The following is a 22,431-nucleotide window of genomic DNA, read 5'->3' on the forward strand; positions in this document are numbered from 1 at the left end:
TTAGGGACAGGAAAGGGCAGAACTGTGTTACCCAACTCTGATCCTAATTTGTTTAAAAATAAATGTTGTAAAGGTTGACAAAACCTACAAGGTTTAGCTGAATAAAGTATTTGCTCCAGTGGAGGGAAAAAACATGCTCTGAGTCTATCTAAAGTGGAATAATTTAGAGGCAACTGGTAGCGGCCCTTAATGAAATACTTAAAAGTCAAAGCAAAGCGAAAGGAATGCATTTTGTATGAGGCTGCTGTACTTGTCCAGCACTCTCCCCCCCTTCTCCTTGCCCAGCTTTTCTTCAGTTAACTAACTAACATAGCTCAACTTTTGTTGAGGCCATGCTGGCATAGAAAAGTACCATTCAATTTAGGCATGCACATGGACATGTGCCAGACCTTTATACGCTGTCAAAGAAAAAAACATTATAAAGTCTATATCCATAGGGCACTGAAGTAGCTACTCTTGAATGCAAAATGATGAAACTGAAAACCTTCCTGGATGGACTTGCCAATTCTTACTCACATAAGAAGTCTCTCACATTGTAAACCCACAGGTGTTTTTGCAAGCCATGCAAGATTAGCATTGTTGAATTTTAGGGTCCCACCTTCTGGACTCAGGTTGTTATTTAAAACGATCATTTTCCTCTCAAAAATATAATAGATGCTTGTAGGCCTTCTGGCTACAAAGTAAGTTTTGAGAATGTTTAGACTCAAAGCCAAAGATTTTTTTTTCCTTATAAAAAAAAAAAGGCACATTTCAAGTCCCCTTATTTCTTAGCCACTTGCAATATTTTAGAGCTCATATGATTCTGAATGCTAGGGTTTGGCAATGCTGAAGTAAAAGAACTAATTATCTAAATAAGAGTTATGGATTAGATCCCTAAAGTTATACTGAACTTCCAAATTCTGGCAACAAACACTCTATCCATTAGTATCAGACTGCTGACTACAACCTAAACTCTTTTTTTTCCCACCACCGTTTTTTTTAGCTGAACTTTAATTTCATAATTTGTCACATTTTTCCCAGCTGCAACAGTAAGGTGAAAACCATCTTTTTGCTCTCTGAAAAATTAACAATTGATAAGTAGGAAGGAATTTAATTCTCTGGCTGAGACACTATACCAGTCCATCTTCCAAGTTCTCTTTTTTATTTTCTTCCATTACCCTTAAAAATTTTCTATCAGTAGTGCTGCACTATAGATTGATCTGCTCTCAGAGGCAGTAAAAACGAAATGGTTTACAGCTCTGCCTGGAAACATAACATATGGCTTCAGTGATATGTAACTTCCATAAAGCCAACAGAGCAAGAAGTCACAAGATGAATCAAGAGTCCCAGATGACCATATAGGCAAAGGCCCAATGATCACCCATTGCAATTCTCACTATTAGCCAGCCTATATTCATATAGGTACCTTCCATGCCAAGGGTATTTTTATTGTTCTATGAATTTCATGTAGCAAATGAACAAGGTAATGAGAGTGCTAAAGAACAGTACATCACGATGTGTCACTGTGCCTGCCATACTGTAATGGTTTTAATAGGGGCAGATGAAAACAGAAAATTACATCCCCAACATAAATTTTGAATTCTTCTGTTACCATTTCCATCATTTTTAAACATTTTAAAAATTACATTAACCTTTTTGGTGCATCCGTACTTGGTCCAAAATTGTTGCATTACCCTAGTAGGATACTGCAAGGTTAGAAACAGAGATCAAGCCAGATAGCCTTAATCAGGGAGTAGGTTGTGTATAAATGGAGGGGTTTATGTCATTCTTATTTAAGAACTTAGTATTAAAGAGGAGCTCTAGAGGATCACAGAGCTGAAGACCAGTATGACAAAGAGGAAGCAGCCACACTCTGTAGAGGGAGACAGAAGGCACTTCAGTAAGTTCAGAGGATTTCATTTGTATACAAACAGCTTCCATCGTGCTACATCTAATATCAGTCAACTCCATTTCATCCAAGTTGTCATATGACAGGATGAGAACAAGGACAGTCTGGTGACAGCACTGCTTACATTAGAAATAAAGGACAAAGGAAGCTACATGTCACTGCATATAGGGCGCAGCTGAATGAATGACCTATGTTTCTTCCCAGCAGCTTCACTTAGATAAGAATCAACCACATTTTACAAGCTTAAAACTAGAAAAAAAAATCACTTCCTATTTTAAGAAAAAAAAATAAGATATCATTACATTTATAACAGAATGACAATGGCAAGGAAAACAAATCAAATTTAAGGTTGGTACTGTGGCCATAATTTCATAATGTAGTTACTGGAAAGGAATACCAAGACACTGAAATGTATGAAAGACAGATTCAGGATTAACTATTTTTCATACCTTACTTTTTGTTGCTGTTGTTGTTATCCCCCTTCCCACCCACCCCCCTTCTACCCCTGGATTTTCTAGATGATTTGTGCTATATTTCAAGCTGAACATTACCATTATTTGCTCAGAAGATATAAGATCAACTTATGGCATTCTCTCATTCAGAGGGGAAAAGGTGCTTTGTCATTACTGGATTGATAGATGTCTGTACAGTCAACCCTTTTTATGATATTTTTTGACTTAATTATGATCTTCCTCAAACCAAAACATGAAGATTTTTTTTTTGTTTTTGTTTTTGTTTTTTTCTGAAGAGAGATTTAAGGTCTCTTTGTATTTGAAATTTTATTCCAAAGGAAGCTTCTTGTATTTGAAATATATATAAGACTGCAAGAAGAAAGAAGAGCTAATTGAGATGGGTTAGAAACAAGGAGAGTATAATTCTTTTCAATCTTTCATGACAGAATTCTAAAAATAACACCCTGCCAGCAGCTGAAGATACATTTTAGCTTAAGTCCCTAAACTGAACTCAGATAGTAACCTACAGCACTCCCAGTCATAGCTATGGTTAAAAAATATCCTTTTCAGATAGTAATTTGGTAGCTTAAAAAGGGAAGCAGCTTTTATACATATATATATGTATACATAAAGCATAAATTCTAACATTCACTTAAATCGAAGGCTATAATTATAGCTGGCACTCAGCCTCGGGCAGCCTGTGGCCATCTTTGGCCATTCTGTTCTGTCACACCGACGACTTCAGTGAATTACTCCACAGTTGTGACAAAGCGAACAAGGGCATAATTTGAACCATTAACAGGATGGGCCTAAACTAGCAAAAGGCTCAGTAATTTATCAATGTCATCATAATCCAGCATTCATTCTTGTACTCTTTCAGCGTTAATTCACAGTTTATAGATACCGCAGACAGCAGAAATGGAATTGTAGAAAATCTGGGGTTTTTAAAGCCTCGTCAGGTCCCAAGCTCAAGGGGATCAGGGGAAGAAGAAATTACCAGTTCACTTGCAAGTTGCTTTTAAAGTTTCTCCAAAACATTCTTGCTGCTACATGTGGATCAGCAAGGGTAGCGGCTTATGAAGACTGGCTGACTACAGTGCGATGTCTTGTAGGGATAAAGGTCTGCCTTGCTCATACATGTAGGATCAAGGCCTGTGTTAGTAACAAAATCTTTTCATAAAATTGAGAGAGTGCAAAAAGGTTTTGTGAGGATTTAAAACCTTTTTTTCCTTAGTTGAACTAGTACAGTAGTATGCTTGGGAACTGAAATGTTGAAGAAATAGAAATCTTAAAAAGCCAGTACAATTAATCATGTTCTGCTGTCTGAGCTGAGAAATAAACCAGCAGCAGAACATGAAAAATAAATCACAACTTTAGAAGGTAAGATGCTTTTCATGTTAATTAGCAAGAAGCAAATGTGTTAAATGTGACTAGAAAGTTGTTTTTCTAAAAAATCCTGCCAAGCCTGATATTACTCTTTAATGTTTTAATGTTTACATTTGAATGTTCCTGCCTTTTAAAGACATATTTAATAATTACTTGAAGTTATACTGACTGAGCTTGCAACAGAGACATTGTGCAAAGAACAACTCAGATGCCCCTTTACCTACAAAGGTGCACAAGGCAAGCCGAATTTATTTTTAATGTGTTTCTCTTGTATGTACTTCTATAAGAAAACAGTTCTGTTGGTAGAGCAATGGAAAATTAAGGAAAATTATTATGAAACTGTGAATTTGTCATTCAAATTAAATGACTTTGCTTTAAACCTTGCAAAATTCCAGGCCCAAAAGGTTAATAGGTGTGGAAAATTATTCTCACTTTCACACATCTTGGCAAACAAAGAAAATCTTTGCCTTTCAGTTGCTTCCAAAATCTCATTCAATAAAAATTCACACAAAACAAAAGAAGGTGAGGCTTTCCAAGTCAAATGAAACTGCAAAAATATTTCTGAGATGATTAGGGAAAATGTGGTCATTGCTTTGCACTATTGTAATCATTAGCATAAGGCAGTTGCTCTCCTGCTGACAGACATTAGATGGCACTTTGGAATTTCACAGTTCCCATACAAAGTTGCAGAGCACGCACTTCAGAGAGGAAGTGTGAGACATGAAGGTGGGTTACTGTTGATTATAGAGAGAAAAATTAGATATTTTGCAAAGGCATGTATCTTTAAGCTAACATAAATTTTCAACCACACATATAAAACTATAAAATAACATGTAATTGAATTTTGAAAAAAATCATTCTGTTGGAAAGAATAAAATAATTCCTTCCTTACCAGACAGACGACGAGTTTCTCAGTTGCTTGGTTCCCTGTTTTAAATTTTAAATGATTCCTTTGGGATCTACTTTTTAAATTAGCTTTGCAGACAAAGTTTTAAACAAACACTTCTCAGATAATGCATCAGCTTTTGAGTGGATTCTGCTGCATGCCAACAGATCTGAGTCACAAATAACTCTAATAAGTGGGGTTTAGGTGTTCCCTTACCAAATCCCTTCGGGAAGGAACATCACAGGTTCTGATGGATTTGGTAAAACCTTCTTAGCTGTAGCTGAAATTTATGCTAATATTCCCATTCACTTTTATATCCATGTTTTTGCCATCTAAGGCCTTACACATGACGACTGAAGAGCAATCATAAGGGAGAAGCTATAACAAGAAAAAGAAGAACCAGGAATCATAAATTCTCACAGAAATACTACTTGATTACATCTTTCTGAGGCTTCCAACTGATATACACCACGATGAAGGCTGCACAACCCCTTTTCTTTTGTAGCCTTGTCCCATCACATTCCTCCTGCAATACTGGAAGCAGGTTCTATGACTTCTCTTGGAATTTGGCTAATCCCAGCAAAAACGCAAACAGCAGGAGCTTCTTGAGCTCACAGGAGTGCAATAAGTCATAATGTCACTTTGGAAGTTCTGCCTTTCAAACACCTGCGCTAATTCCAAGATAGCTAGTGCTCTGGCTGAATTCCTGTAAGATGCAGGCTGGCTTAGCAACATTGTCATAAGCAAGCAGCAGTACTTCGCCTCTGAGAAGCAGCATCTGATGCTCCCGGTTTCCATTGTTGCTGAGCTATCAGCAAAAGATCCTGACTCACTGTAAACCTGGATCTGCTGCTTTCACAGAGATGGGACAACGTCCATATTAAAAAAAAGGAGGCAAAAGCTCTGACCTCCAAGCTAAACTCGATGATATTGTTCCCAACACAGCAAAAGCCGGGTTGGGACCATGCCTCATGCATGGCAAGAACCATGCTCCCCTGAAAGGCTGAGTAAAGGCTTCTGGTTCCTAACTGTGCTGGGATTCACAGGTACAGCAATTGCCCCCCTCAACTCACACTGAATTCTGACCCAAGAACTCAAAGACTCATTCTCCCATGGGAATCATATTCGCAAGTCCCCACCCCCTGCATCCTCTGAATAGCTGCACATACGCAGAACCTGAAACCTGACCCTGGTCATTCCTAGAAGTTCAGTAAGACTACTCATACGTACTGAATTTACAGGATCAGGCTAACGGCATAGCTAGTGCATGCATAACTGCACAGTGATATGCAGACCAAAAGAAAACAGGAGCTGAATTAGAGAGCTAGAGGAGCAAAAAGACAGTGCACCAGCAGCTGGCTGGAGAACAGTCGTGGCACATCTCTGACACCAAGGTCTGTCCCATCCATACCACACCCCCAAATCAGAACTTACATTTCAATGGTCTCAGCTGGATTTATAAAAGAATTAGGACTATCTGTAGAAAGTCTTTCACATTTGCGATCTGCTTAGTACCAGCACAAGTAGAATGTGCACAGGTTAGCTACTGATGAATTTTTTCCAGGTATTTGGCATCATATTGGGAAATAGCACTGCAGCACCAGGGAGCTGTCATGAACCTACAGCATTGTTGTCTGTACCTGACCTTACCTGTAAGGCAAGCAATGCATGTCATCTTCCATGCTGTCAGTCCCTTAACATGAGCACAAATACGTTATATAACCAAGGAAAAATTGCTCTACAGCCAAGAGGCACTACAAAACAAGTAATTAAATAGAAGTTTATACTCTAAGCAAAGATGAAACTGCATTCTGTATAAACTAGAGAGGGGAAAAAAAGAAAAGTGAGGACTTATTGGAGCTCAGAACCCATTTTTCTTTCTTCTCTGCATATATTCCAACACACGTACAATACTAATGCATGCATGTTCTTACTGTCAAAGCACTGAAAATGGTCTATATGTTCTAACAGTCCACATTATGTCAGCGTGGAGCAAAGAACCTCAAACAAATCTAATAAAATACAGACAGAAGAATTATTGTTGCCCAAACTGTAACTTAGAATGGTTAACTTGACGGTATTTTCTTAGAAATGCAACTTGAGCTAATCTTGTATTTTCTTTCATTCTCACCATGTGTTCTGGTGTGCTTTAGAGTTCACCTTTTACTGGAAACTGACCCTCAATTCACAAACTGTCATTTTTGGCAGAAGTCACAGGTACCTCAGATTAACATACAGATTGAAGAATACTGGTGCTTGGTTATGGCTAAGAAATAACTCTCTAAAAATAATAAAATAAATAAATAAATAAAGGAAAATGTGTTTGACAGTTTTTAAAGAGATGTTATTTTTCTGGAAAGTAAGTTGAAATATAAAGGATTCAAATCTTAACTATGAAAATATTCTGCAGCTTTGTTCCTTAACTTGATTTTCCTTGAACAGCTATAATCACATTTGCAAAGTGAAGAAAACACAAATTTGGTATTGTTATTAACTTGGTGGAATATTGGCATTTCAAGATGTCCTTCTGGGGTATTATTTATTGGGAGGATGTCTGTGGGTTTTTCTTCTCACAAGGGTGTTAACAGAAAAAAAAAAAACATTACGTAATTTCTTTCAAGTTTGCTCATTCCCACTCCCCTGTCTGCCCTTGTCTGCCTTCCTTTCAGCTGTTTTGTTAATACCTTGGCTATACACAAAGTTACACATCTGCACCAAAACTATGCATCAATTCATGAAGAATCATGGTCATATATATACCCATGCTGGAGAAACATATGGAAAAGCTCTTATCAGTGATAGTTAGGACACTAATTAAATAAGATACATAATTTTTAGCCTGTGTTTATCACCATACCTCAAAATGAATATATAATCAAGGCACCAATAAAAGAGACTGATTCAAAATCCTCAACGCTTTAATTATTTAAATTGTTTTCTCCTGGTCTGTATTTAAACACTATTTTATTGTGTGTTTCCTTAGTTCAGAAAGAACAGCTTTTGCTTCGTTCTAACTTCACCACTTGGAGGATACCCATCTATAAAGGGAACAAGGATTTTGATGGTATATCTGTCTTTACCAGGCATCATACTGATTACATTATTTCAGTTTAAAGAACAGCAGCAAAACCAAACAAAACCAACAAAAAAACACACAACCAAATTTGTCCTGAAACAGTGAAGTTAGTACCAAACAACTGCAGAGCAGCCTTTGGTGAATCACGAATAAGCTTTTATAAATGTCATACCCACAAGCCCTATTTTGGAGAAATCTGTCTCAGTCACATCTAAGGGACCAAATAACTGTGCACAGTATTACAAAGTACAAACAAGCTCAGATCTGCCTCCAACACCATATTCATGCCCTATTAACTACTGCAATTGCACAGTCACACCCAGAGCTGGCTGGCTTTACAAGTGACAAGCTTGTATAATAATGTACATTACTAGGCCTAATAGCTAGAGAAATATGAGATATTAAGCTATACTCACCAGTATCACATCATGCTGATTCAGCTTGGTCTGCTTATTAGATGTTTCAGCCCATACAACACACACACACAACCACTAAGAATCTCAGCAAGCCTGATTCTTATGCAGTGTGAAAAAGCACATCAGATTGACGGGATGAAACCTTTGAAGCTGCTGGCCTGAGTCAGAAATTTATCAGTGAAGATGGGTGGATTGAAGTTTGAAGTCAAAACATGATCCAAAGCTTGTATTTCACTTTTGGAAACAACGTAAGCTCCTTAACCACTCCTCTTAGGGAAAGAAAATGGTCACTGATTTAAAATTTCTTAAACTGATTTAACTTGGAGTTACCGTCCGCGGTCTCTTGACACATGCTGTTGACTGACAGACCCTCTAGAATGCAGATCACAAAACCTACAGCCATCATTTAGCCACTATTGACTCCTCAGCAGTCTTTGCCACTTCCGGGGCACCACTGTAATGCAGCTTTCTTCCTGTGGGCTGTACTGGTAAGTGTAAGAGTTATTCCATCAAGTACAGCAGAGTTCTATGAAACTTGCAACAGGACTATCAGCTTAACACCAGTAAGTTTAAAAAAATATATAATCTAAAAAAAAAATGTACACCAAGGTGAATTTATGCTGACACTTTTTTGTTTTAATATCTGGCTTTGTAATAAACATGTTAAAATCTATATTATACTAATACATGCACACAGAGAACCTCCATTTTGGGTTTAAACTATTCAAGTACCTACTAAGACAAATACACCCTGTTATCTTAAAAAACAAAACAAAACAAAAACATACAAAACCCAACAAAGAATGGGAAGTAACAGTCAAATTATTACATTTTTAAATTACTGGATAATTTTTGTCAGTGCAAAGACTTGTCAGATGAACTTATATTAGTTCTTACAGGCGTAAGGGTCAGTTTGAAAAGACTCTGCACTAGATTGCAAGGGTCTGTAACACCCGCAGTTTTCCTACCTACAAAAAGGGGGATAACAACTATTTATTTTTTCTTTTTTAAACTGAGTGGGAACACCTCTCAAATCCCTATACATCACTTCAAGATCACTGAAAGCACAATTTTATTGTATTTCTTGGCAAAACAGGTTTATTGGATGCTGTACTTTATTTTGGTTATGAAACATTAACAGGAATGGAAATTGTCAATGTGTACCAATGGGGAAACAGTCTTTGAATGCCAACATTTTTGTTCAGCTCCCCAGCTCACCAGATTTGACAGAGCTTCTCTACAACGCATGGAGCCATGCCAATTTAAACCAGCTCAGGATATAGCCTTGTGTTTAATAAGTGTCATGTGTCTGATGTTTTAATAAAAGAAGAGAAAATATTCTTTATTACTAAAAAGTTATGCTCGGAATAGCTATCCAGTGATAATATTGCAGCTTTGAGCATTCAGCCTCCTATAGTACATACCCTACCCATGCACTTTCATATCTTCTCCCTGCCCAACTTTAGTTGCCACTGTGAAGAACAGCAGAAGGCTGATTTGGAAAGAAGTGAAACAGAACCAGGCAGATTAAACTAAATCCCTCACACATGAAGAGTATTAAGATTTATCAAGCTCGTAAAAACATCATCAACCAGAGACTTTAATATGTAGAAGACACATGATAGGTGCTACTCACCAGTGACTTAAAAGCTTATTGGCCTTTGCATGCACTGGTAAGCTGATAAAAAGGCAAAGTCTATCTGTGCTGCCAAGACTCCCACTGCTTGGGATACTATAACAACAAAAATATATTTATTTATTTTACATTGGTTTAGTGCAAAGTTTAGGGAAGCAAATGCAAAGACACATTAACAGACAGCTCTGCTCTTTTTTAGTATAGCCAGGTTTTCAATTTCAGAAACTAAGAGTGATGGCCAGCCACATGGCTCCCAGCACTCGAAGCCAGAGTGGGGAACAAAGTCAAGAATGTAATTAAAGAATAGAAGGATTTTTAGAAGATTTTTATTAATCTGATAAAAGCTCTCAGGTTAAAAGATCATTACATATTACATTTTCGGACTAGTGGAAAGGTTTTTAGTAAGCAACTAACGACCTGTTGCCCAATGGGTTTTAGCCTGGAAAAGCACTTCATCTGCCCACTTCAAAATCTGCAGTAAGGTAGATTTCCCTAGAAAGCACAGGGCTGGGGTTCACATTTCCAATTTTGGCTTTAGATCAGTGTTCCTACTACGATGTGCATCTGCCAGAAGTTTAAGAGTTAAAGCACCCTAATTAATGTCACTAGGTATACACACAGCAATACAGGATAATTGAAGCAATGCTTGAAGTCATTGTAAGATACACAGGACAGATTTACCCAGTTGTTCAACAGCATTAACAAAATGCAGCATTTTGCTGCTATTAACCAGAAACAATTACTGGTTAAAGCTAGCTGTGACATAGCAGTGGCTAATTACGGCCTGTTGCAGGCAGGGGAGATGGGTACAAAACATCTGCACAGTCTGAAGGTTTGGCAGGCACTACCTTCTACAAAGGGCTATGAAAAAAATACTTCAGCTGCTCTATCACTAAAAGATTCTCGCTGATATTAATGGGAGACATTTCAGCAACATTTAGCACCTCTAATTGTGATGACAGTATCTCCCAGAAATCCATCCTCTGGAGGAAAAAATCCTATTAAAGAACAATCCCCGCTATTTCTAATTAATATCTGAACAAACCACTTATGATTTGTTTAGATTGTCGAACAGTGAATTTATCCCGCTGAAACAACAAGATGCTTTTCAGAAAAATCCTTCACATCTTCTTAATTTACAATTAAAAAAAATAAATCTATGCACAAGTCTTTTGGCAATTACAGAACATCCCTGACCTTATTTGCAGATTTGACATTTCTTGTGAAAGGCCAAAAGACATTACGTTGTACACAATCCCAGCAAACAACATGGAAAACTGATGTCCATTTGCACAGATCATTAAAGATTATTCAGCACCCTCATAAGATGGAGTTAATTCTCAATTCTTGCCCAAATTCTAAACAGATTAACTAGATTATGTATAATTACCCTCACCACTTCCAAATGGAAAAGCTCCTACTGGAGTGATTTTGTAATATCACTTAAAACATAAGGGTGAATAGGGTGATAGGCAGAGATTAGTCAATCTCTACCAAAACACAGCTTCAGAGAGAGCTGTATTTGACTAGTGCACGAGCAATCCCTGCAGGGAGCAGAGCACACAGTACCTTTTGCTCTCTGTACTCTTGACAATGAAGTTCAATATATAATAGTAAAAATAAAATCACTATATATCCTGCATAAGACTGAAGGTACAGGTTTCTTCCTTCATTTAAATACTAATTAATTTTACTAAATCAGGAAGGAATTTGGCCCTCAGCACATTTTATGAAAATTCCCTTAAATAACCTTACATTAATTCTTAACTGTGCATATTTAGCTAATCAACCATTTTGTGTCTTATACAAGCTACTCTAAAAACCTCAACAATGTTCATGAACTAAAGCCTTCTCTCATCGCCACCACCCCACCCTGCTCCAGAGTGACAAGGAGCCGAGCATACACAGATTCAGTTTGGTGTCAGCTCCAGGGGCTGTTTCTCCACAAGAGTCACGTAGACGCCAGTAACTTAAACTCTTTTTATTAAGTTTTCTAGGAAGTGGTTAGACCTTAAGCCATAACTGCAGAAAACCCATGCTTCATCAGTTTTGTGGATAAGGAATTTCATTCTGAAGCTATTAATCAGGCACTTTGCACAAAGTCATTCAGAAAAGTGAAGGTGAGCTTGTCCTTTTCTATAAAAAAATCTGTAAGCACATCTTCCCCCTCCCTAGCCCAGATTCTACTCAAGAGGAGATAATGACCTACAGCTCCTACCAGCTACTGTCATACTTTTAGGCTAACCAGTGCAGGCTGCTCCTTTCACATGAAGTCCCACATTCAAGCATCTACATGTACGGAAGCATGGCAGCTATTAATAGAAAAGCTATGCTAACTTAATATAACACCAAGTCCGCCTGAATGCAGCTCAATGCAGGTATCATTGTAAAGCAGTCTAGGATGACTGGGAAACAACTTTCAGAATCCCCATAGCCTGGAGTCTCTCTCTGAACTGAACAGTGTTTTCTGAGGAAACAGACCTTCGCAAATGGTTCTATTGCTTCTGCACGACTTACCTTGCATGTCAGAGGAATTTGCTAGTTAAAGTAATTTAGAGATATAAGTAGTTTATCATCGCAGTTAAAGAACACAAATCAGGCAAAACAGTAACTGGAAATCTAAAGCTACCACGAAGCTTAAGTTTGCATCATTAAAATAAAAACCGTCATTTCAACAAATATGGAAAACAAATTATGAAGTCCTCCCTGCACAAACAATGAGACTTTGCAGGAGGGCAATCCCTGCTTTTAATGCTGTTCCCCCTGTTCAACGCCCAAGCGTTTCTAACGGAAATTTTGTTTGCTCTAGAGATTACGATTCAGTATTGTTTTCCAATCATCAGAACATCACCATACGCACAGACTGAAAGGGGGCAGTGAAGATTTCTGTTGACGGTTTAATACTCAAGGATGGTTACATTTACACAAATATCCCATGAGCTAAGAAGTAAAGCAACATCTAAGCCATGGCTCTGAAATCTGAGCTATGAAACTAATCAATGAAACGCACCGACTCCGGGGTATCAGAAGACAATCTACAGAATGAAATGCAGATGACAAACACGATGCACCTGACTTTCAGGAATGGGAAATTCTGGATTAGGTGAACTCTAGCAACAGGTAAAACGAGCAGGCTGTTACCTGCAGGACAAGCTGCTGCCAGGCGGTTGCCAGTGGCTGACCATTGCCAATGTTGCAAATGCTCATTCGGTCTGCTGGCTGATTGGCACGCTCAAGTTGCAAGGAGACATTGCGCCGCTCTTCCTCAAGTGCCCGGGTAAGCCGCTCGAAACGAGCTTCTTGCTCCTTAACAGATGCTAAAATGCTGGCAGCAGACCTGATATCATAGTCATCCATGATTGTTTTCAAATGCTCCTGCCTGTTAACTGACATGGGCAAATGGAAAGGGTTAGGTAAAGGGGTGGGGAGGGCACAGGTCAGAGGTTAAGAATAAAAATGCACATTGTTAGTCACCCTACTAGAATAGCGTTCATTCTAAGAAGCAAATTCCAATGCTCTTTGAAAAGACTTCCTTTCTTTTCAATGATTTGATTTTAAATTAGAAGTAATTAATCTAAGGCTTCCCTGTTCAAAAAAGAGAGAAATACATGCCCACCTTGGATAGAATTTATATTTAATTCCTTTGATCTTTTTGCTAAAATTGCTTAACAGAGGTTTTCATCCCTCTTGCAGAGCTAATTTCACTGTGCAAATAGTAATGTACTTAAAAGAATTATATTAAAAAAATAAGACTTAGGAGGGGTGACAAACACAACCTTTTTTGCTACAGGCACTTGGAATTTTTCACTTTAACAGCATAAATGAGAAGTCTAGCATTTTTTAAAGACAAACTTCACAAGAAAACAATTGCATCCATGGCTTCCAAGTGAACAGAAGTCCCCCAGATTTAGCAGATAGTAGCTGAAAATAGTTTTAATTTTGAAATTACAGGAGTACACTGTAATATGGAAAATATTTTTAAATACAGACAGTGCAATTGCAGTTGAAATGTGCTGGATGGTTTCAGCATGGTAGCCAATGAAGCAGTCCGTCATGCAGCTGTTTGCTAATAATGTAAATGAAAAAGCCCAAATCAAACATCTTCAATGGAAAACACACAGGACTGATTGTCTCTCAGTGCAGGGAAAAAAAATCAGAAGATAAATAGTTGGGATACATCTCCCTCATTTCTTCTCTAGTAGGGTTATGAAGAATTCCATTTAAAACCCTATTTCCCTCTGTATGGTGTGTGCAGCAAAACTCCTCATTGGTTCCACAGATCTATCATTTGAACATCAGTTAAAATGTTTTCATAAGAGTATAAAGTCAGCAACATAATATAAGCTTAAATACTGGCTTCAACAGAATTCTTTCACTAAAGCTAAACAAATGACTAGTTTGCTACTGTGTACTAGTAAACTACTTAAGGCACTTCTGAGCTGAGTGCACAGAGGCCAGATTTTCTTCAGCTGCTCTAATTCAAGAAAAGTTCATACTCTGTGCTAAGAGTTATACTGTCTAGAAATTGTCCCTTCATGTGCAAATCAGGAGCATTCTTCCTGCTGCCACAGAGATTCTTTGTTTTCCCCATCCATTAAGAAGGATTTCCATGACCACTGGTGATATTAAACCCTAGTTTCCAGAAGCTTTGCATTTTGTCATTTGGTGCATGCTCTGAATTGATTCATTTTCCATGACTGGAACATTATTTACCAGGTCTTTCTCCTGTGCTGATTCTTTGGTAGTTAATGCTAATGTGGTCACATGCTGTGGTGTTCCCAAAAGAGAGGTGTTAGTAGATATCAAGCTGCATGTTTTCAGTTTGATGGGAACTCAGAAGTAACCCTGATGTCTCCCTTCTTTGCCATATTTGGTCGAAATCATTCAAGAGGCCCAAAAGACGCTGAAGAAGCAGTACCAGACCCCAAAACAATGATACATACTTTGATTTCATAGGAAATAACCTGCCATAAACTCTGAGGCTCAATGTTAACTCCTAAACAGTTGCTTTTGAAAGGAATCAGGGTGGTAAGAAATCATGTTGCAAGGACTACTATGTATTAATTTCACAGTGTTTATTTACCACCATGATTTAGCCTTTCATGCTTTCATACCGGTAAGCAAGTGTTATACAATCTAAAGACTTCTCTTATTTAAGCTTTGACTAAGTTTCTGTTGAGAATCTGAAAGGGAACCAAAAACCACCAAAGGATTTTCCAGACGCCACATCCTAGTCAAACATAGACCAAGCAGTCAACAGAGATCTTCCATTGAGAATCTTATTTTGCAATGCTAGTTTATCAACAGACCACAAAACCATCACTGTGTTATGGTTTCTGCAAAGGAGATTCACCACCATCTAGAAGGACAGCTTAACTCAAGAAGTCCATGCAATGCAGAATGGTACTGCATGACTCACCTGCTACATCTCAGCATGATTTAGCCCTGGCACAGCTACACATAAACACAGCCAGGCTTTCTGGACCTAAGCTGGCTCACATGCAGCCTACTTGCATGTTTCTGCTTTTGTGCTTCCCTGCTTTGCACAGATGGAGACAGCTCTGTTTGTCGTCCTTCCTCTCTGGAGTGCAGACATGCTCCCAGGCTCCTTCAAGGGAGACTGAAGGAAGGGGGACTTCACAGCCCCACACATGAGTCATGTTTTGGGAAAAACACATGTGGGGGTTGGGGTGGGGGACATTTCTAAACACATATTCCAAAAGACAGCTACCTGACTACTAATTATCACGGCCTTCATGCTACAGCAGAGGAACAGCCTGACTGCCATACAAACCCAATCCCACCTTAGATGAAGGGAAGCTCCAGGCCCAAGGAGAATCAATCAGAACGGGCCAGGGATTAATTAATGGAGAGACGCTCCTGAGAAGCGCTGCAGAGCAGGAACTCAGGTTTCCTCAGTCTCTCTCTGCAGGGGCCCACCCTTCTCAGCCAACTATCAACGGAGCCCTCAGAGGCCAAACTAGCTTGGCTAACTAAGTTAGATGACAGAATTAGAGGGAAGAAGATCCTAAGGGATCAAAGGTACAAGTCACTGCAGAAGTCTAGGACAGTCATGGCTACCTCTCTCTATAAAATGTGAGCATACTAGAGGTGGAATCATTCTCAGATTCACATCAAAAAGAAATGACTTTAGCTACTACCCCCCAAAAGTCCAACTTCTCTACTAAAGCCGCTTTTTTTTTTTTTTTCTTTTCCAACAGTTGACAATGTATTGAATAAAGTTTAAGAGCTTTAAGTGGCTTGTACTTTCAAGGCCTGGCTCAGAGCAGATGAGGGTGCTGGGTCCATTCTCAGCCTGACAGTGGGAAAAGCTCTGGCTTTCTCAGTTCCAAACTCGGAGGCTGTATCCAGATGTTCTCTCCAGCTGAGCCCAGAGGCCATGCCAGCATAAGGAACAGTCTGAACTCCACAGCCATCCCATAGCTGGTACTGCGATGACATGTAAGGTATAAACTATTGTTCCTTTCATCCAACTTCTTGTGTATCTACTCAAGACCAACAGTCCCTTATACGAACAAAGAATCTGCATTAAATGGAAAATGCTACATTGAAGAGAACTGAAACCCTACATGCAGAAAGATAAAAATACCACCCCATTCTTCTAGCTCTCTCAAATGCTAGTGGCCCAGTGCAGTACAGCCATGTGCAGTGCTCCCAGTGCACAGATGAGAAGGGCTCAGTAATGTTACTCAGTAGCAGGGTCACCTCCTCTTGCTTACTGTAGGTAGTTCGTCCGATAAGCCAGGACCTCTATTGTTTTCTCCAACCTTTACTATGCCAATCTCTTATAAGCATTGCAGAACAGTACTCCTCCAACATGCAGTGTAGTAATCCTTGAGCTTAAATTTTATCTTGGATGTATTCGTACCAGGTGAACCTTTGACAAAGCTCCAAGGCAGGACGAAATGCTTCTGTTGTAAGTGAACAGATCAGAAGACCCCTCTGGAAATCCTAATAAGTAGTGGATTTTAGGCTAATAGAATTTCCCTCAAGAGAAAAAAAATCCACAGGTCAAAAAATGGTTTATATGTCACAGTGGTAAGCCCGTATATACACAACAGAAAGAAATAAAAGCAAAGTATAAAAGTTTTCAGCATTCCTCCAGGTTTCTCACCTCAGGAGAAGGTCAGAACTGAGATCTAATAGAAAGTTATCGCTGCAGAGCTAATCATGTGTGCTGTACCCCTCTACTGTGTTTCTTTATGGAGACCAGAGTTTCACCTCAAAAGAAAAAAACACTATAAATTAATCTGCCTTTGGTTAAACTTCAGTGTAAGGATTTAGAAGAACTCCCACTTAAAAGAAGAAAATAATCGAACCTCACCTGACAATATGTAACTGCAAACCTCTTTTGTAGTACCTTCAGATTATTCAGGCAATTCATTGTGTGCAGCTAAAATAAGTTTTTCTCACCTGTGACTATGAGATGGGATAGCTGTTATCTTTTGGGTACCCAAGCAGCTGGATATTTCTATGTACTAACTTCAAAACGTGAATCAATTCGGAATGCAGGAAGAAGATGGCAGGATGTAAACCACAATAACTAAATTCAGAAAAACACACTCCTTTCAGAATATATATTGTAAGTTTCTGTTCCAGGGAAGAGTATTACCAACAGCAGCATGTAAAACTGACAAACACCTCCTCTAATACTGATTCTGAAGCAGTAACAGCTTGAATAATAAAAGCAGTTGATGACTTAGCTGATGTATAACTTTCAAGTCACATTCTGAGAACGAGACAAAGATCCTATTCTGAAAATTCTTAATGAGGTATAAGAACTTGATGCCACACATGAGAGATCCTAGAAAATTTGGGTTCTATAAATGGTAAAGCTCTCTAGAGAGCTATAGAGATCTCCATGCAGAAAATATAATGTTAACCTCCTTACAACCATAAATATTGTGGTTCTTTCCTCTGTGCAAAGAAAAACATAGGCAGAAAATAAACTGTATAAATTTTCAGATGTACAATTAGTGACCATTAAAATCCTAATTCCTATGCAGAAACAGCAGCAGGACCAGTAACTGCCTTTTAAGAACAGTTGGACAAAGACTAACTTCTGCATTTCAAATGATTTATTAACAGATAAATACTTGCTTGCTGTTGATTGCACTCCCAATTATTTACCCAGGGTTTCGACAACTTACATTATCAGCAGTCTAGACCAGAGGAAGAAAATAAAGGTACTGACTCATGAGTTACTTATTCAGGCTGCCAGTTGCAATTTGCTACAATTTGTAACTAAATTAAAGTGCATTGAAAAGCCTACAACTAGATGAAAATATTAGACCTATAGCAGCCAGGTAAAGATTATTCCTTAGGCTGCACTTCTAAACACAGCAAATGCTTGTCTACACGGTGTCAAAGGCTACGCTGACAGCAGCGAATCTCCTCCCTTCTGCCTATGTGACTCTAAATATATTATTGTGTTGCATTAGACTTAGAGCAAAGTAAGACGATCTATTTTTTCTGACTGTTCATATAAAGAACTAATGCATCAAATGGCCTCCTGTAGGTCAATACAGCTTAAGTGCTCAATAGGGATGAACACCACCCCTGGGTGAAGAGGCCAAAATCGGGGCCTATGCACAGCTAACACCCAAACTCACGACCAAGTTTGAAGGCTCTTAGAAACATTAATATGCCTAGGGTTACTTGGTCCTCTGCAAAGAAGTGAGTGAGCTCTGCCCACTAATTTTGCTAGTATAGGATGTAGCTGATGGTCAAGAGCTGTCAAGAGAGCCCTTGTGACTAAGGGGATAGAGTTCTGGGAGCTTTGGGCATCTAAATCCTAACAGTTCTGGAGAATCTCTAATCCTCTGCACTTCTCCAAGTATTCTGCCTTTGTAAGGCAACCAGGTTCTTGAGTGAGCTGGATTTGAAGAGAGGAGCAGTGCCCACCAGTCAGCCACAGAACATTGCAGAGCCTTCTCTCCGAGGGAAGGGAAGTGTCTCTCAAGGCACACAGGAAATTTCTCAGGTCCCATAGTCTGAATACTGAGCACAGATACTGCTCTCTCCCAGCCCAACTCAAGTCCACTAGGTCCTACTAACAAGAGATGGTACTACGATGAGCAACAGGAAGCTTGTACATATAGCAAACTGGCAGTTGTAGGAGCAAAATGAAAGCCTGTGACCATGCATGGGAACAATAGCTATGTGCTTCTACAGGGAGGAAAGCCATCAGAATAAAAGCAAAAGTGGGACTAAAATAATCTGTGGAACTGAAGCATAGCACATGCTAATAATATTTTACCCTAAAGTGCTACAAAAGATGAGCAGCACAAAATGACTGTTATCCCCCATGCCATATCAGAAAGCATGCAGAGAAAAACAAGCAAGATACACACCTAGTGGATTACTGGGGTCTGAATGTCAAAGATGCTGTGACATCACCCGCTAAGACTAGAAAAGTATTGACAAAGTAGGACAGCAGCCTCAAGCAGAACCAACTATAAGAGAGAAGAAAAAGAAGACAGAGTTAGTTAACAAGGTATTACAGTCTCTTCTGCTCACATTTGTTTCCCATGTTCTCCTTACTTTGTTGTATAAATTATTTATCACAGATCATTTATGATACTGTTTTGTTCCTAACAGGGAATAAAAACAAACAAAATTCAAAGAAGGCAATCTTGACACTGCTAAAGGAAAGGAAGAAAAAAGTTAGTCTGGTTTGTTACCAGCAGTCAATAGTTGCATGTTCTAAAACTGGATATTGCAGCCAAACATTTTAGAACACAGAAACCTAACATGAAGCTCTTAGAAATAATAGTAATTATTTAGGCACACAACTTTAGGCCCCCTAGTTTTATGCATGAGCCCTGAAATGGCTCAAGATTGTTTCATGGATACTTGTCAGAGAAGGTAAGTTCATTTCTGAAAGATGCACACAGCACAATAGTTTGCAACTGCTTTGTTTATTCTCCCTGTTTGTAATCTAATCCTATAGGAAACGCTAGTGAAAGTAGGCTCTTGGATATTAGGTCTTCTATTTAGCTCAGTAAATCTTGGACTTGTTTTGTCATAAAACATTTAGCATGGAACTTCTCTGGGTCAGTGGTTGCAAATTTAGTACCTGTTTTTGCTGGATAACATACAGAATAGAATCCATTTCACAAAGGCATGGTTCCATGAAGCAGCATATCCAGTTTTAAGCTACCACCATGCAAAAATGCTGCAACCACATGGCACGAAGTGCAGAGCCAGTACAAACTCACTTTGCTGGTTCAAATATTTTAGAACACTTTCAAAGAGTAATTTTGCCCCAGCAGATTTTATGCTTGACCAGGTACTGTCTGCCTTCTTGATGCCAGCATAAACACTGTTTCTTATGTTTTGGCTAAAATACCAGAAATATGATCCTTTCTTTGCACTGATTCAATCTCAAAAGGCATGGAATCGCCATGTGAAAAAAATCATTTTCTTTAAACTAACAGAAGTAAATTCTGTGCTCAAAACTTACTAAATTTAACAAAACTGTGCAAAGATACATCAAAGATGAAAGTCTGGAGGTAGAGTGAAAGATTAATTCTGAAGTAAATGACCCGAGGGAATAAATTAAGCATAATTCAGTTTCTACAGACAAAAGAGTAACGTTGTGCAAAAATAAATGCATGTTAATTGTAACAAAAGTCCAAATAAACTGCTTCTCAGACCTTATGGCGAAATCTGTCTTGGGCCTGGCTCTTCTTGTTGCTGCTCTGGTTGACTGAGTTCTAATCTGACCCTTACGTGACAATCTCCACCAATGAATAGCAATGAGGAATTCACAAAGAAAGCTATTTCAATATAGTTCTCTCATGGGCACAGACAGACATACTGTGTTGTGTCAAAAGAAACAAAAAAGGCTGGTCAGGGTTTTTTTTGTTTCTTTGGACAGAAGCAGTCTGTGAAACAAGGCTTCAACTAGGCAAAGAACAAGGGAAGAGGAAATGCTAACAGGAAAGCTGCTTGAGAAGGAACTTGGGATCTTAAGAGCATAGCAATGAACAAACACTACAGCCCACCAGCTTAATTATTACAGAAAAACGTCCATGTAAAATATTTGAGATTTTACATCAGTAAGAAATTTCAATCAGAAATCTAGCAGGAATCATTTTGTAGAAATAAGTACTTTCTACAAATAAATTTGCAGAACAGCATATACAGTCTGGGCTTAGCAACACCACCAAAAAGAAACGGGACACGCACACATCACTGCCTGCACGATGCAGTCCCAGCACTTCACTCACTAGAGAACTGGCTCTGGGCAGCAGCACCAGAGTAACTCAGATCTTACTGTTATAACAGTTATGGTTAACAGTTATTGGGTTGCCTGCTATAATCCAATCCATTAAAGAGAATTATTAGACAAATTAACCTCTTAATTAAAAGCACCTAAATTGTATTCTATTAACTTACAAAAGATACGATTCCCAGCAAAACAGACAGTGCATGACTTGGATAATCAGGTTTTAAAACATCTTTTAAAGAAGGCGTTTGTCTAGTGAGTGTGGGACAGAGAAATGGCGTTCTTGACCTTTGTTTTTTTTAGGGGGCAGAGGGGCCAGGGGGGGATTTATTTTACACAAAGCTTATAGACACATGAAAACACCAACAGATACCTATGCAGGAAAGCCCTGGGCAGGTCACAACATCTCCTTATTTGTTCGTCCAGCTACAGCCTCTCTTGTGGTACATGTTCATCTTTGTAAAGCAACTGAATGGCCTTGATCAAAGAGGTTGTGAGTAGTATTTATTTATATAAATTATATTAATTGAAAGCATTTCTTGTATCTTTCTTATACACAGGATCTCATAGAGAAAAACTAGTACACAGAACAAAGTACTCCTGGTATACAACTTTGCTAGCAAAACTGCTTTTTCCATCACAACTGTAATTTGCCTGAACAAAGCAAATTTTACAGTTCTACTAACAACTTCTATTTGCAGCCATAATCATTAGTGCAGATATCACCTTAACTGTATTTTTAAATACAAAAATTTCTTATATCTAATCTCACTTGGATTCACCAGTGCACGTTTAAATTATACCAGTCATGGTCTTTCTACACCTTCCCTGGGTAAATGATTTATGACTTCAGCAGAGTTTGCTACTAGAATTTTTTTTCTGGTTTTCCTTCCAAAATTTCATGCAGTGTTTTCATGGCTCGGTGATACAGCGTGCCTACACAGCTTTAATTATACTGTAGCTCAATTTCTTTAACACCCCTTCAGCAGAGCTTACTACTACAATTTTTTCTAGTTTTCTTCCTAAAATTTCATGCAGTGTTTTCAGGGCTTGATGATACAGTGTGCCTACATGGCTTTAATTATACTGTAGCTCTGTTTCCCTAATAAGATATGTTTCTATTGCTACTGTATACTCCCAAATGGAAAGGAAAATAAATAAGAGCAATACAGAACACCTTTATAACAACCACATACATACAATAGCATAAATAATTCAGCAAACTATTAAACTTCACATTGAAATATTTTTACAAGGGTAATCTTTAAGTAAATGTTTTAGCCTATGATTAATTTTACCCAATATAAAAATTTCCATTTCATCTTGAAATTTATCATTTATAGCCCAGAAGAGCACGACAGCACCTTTCTGAAGAGCTCTTGCTCTTCGGGACCTACGAACTTGCCTACACTGAGAAAGCTCAAGCCTTCCATCAGA

The 22,431-nt window shown here is 38.5% G+C and overlaps 1 protein-coding gene across 13 annotated transcripts in view; it reads right to left on the minus strand.

Moving 5' to 3' along the window:
• ARVCF (ARVCF delta catenin family member) overlaps positions 1 to 22,431 on the minus strand; it is a 267,046-nt gene that overhangs the window by 147,104 nt on the left and 97,511 nt on the right. For 8 of the 13 annotated variants that reach the window (XM_040576691.1, XM_040576695.1, XM_040576694.1 and 5 more), the window contains 2 exons: positions 19,115 to 19,216; positions 12,882 to 13,126 (listed from right to left, as the gene is read on the minus strand). The exons of 3 other annotated variants lie outside the window; for them this stretch is intronic. In XM_040576691.1, the coding sequence (XP_040432625.1) occupies positions 12,882 to 13,097 (216 nt within the window). In that variant the 5' untranslated portion in view covers positions 13,098 to 13,126; positions 19,115 to 19,216. The remainder of the gene's footprint in view (positions 1 to 12,881; positions 13,127 to 19,114; positions 19,217 to 22,431) is intronic. 2 more of the 13 variants (XM_040576705.1, XM_040576709.1) reach the window with 1 other exon arrangement.

The sequence above is a fragment of the Cygnus olor genome, chromosome 17 (assembly GCF_009769625.2).
Source record: "Cygnus olor isolate bCygOlo1 chromosome 17, bCygOlo1.pri.v2, whole genome shotgun sequence".
NCBI classification, from domain to species: domain Eukaryota; kingdom Metazoa; phylum Chordata; class Aves; order Anseriformes; family Anatidae; genus Cygnus; species Cygnus olor.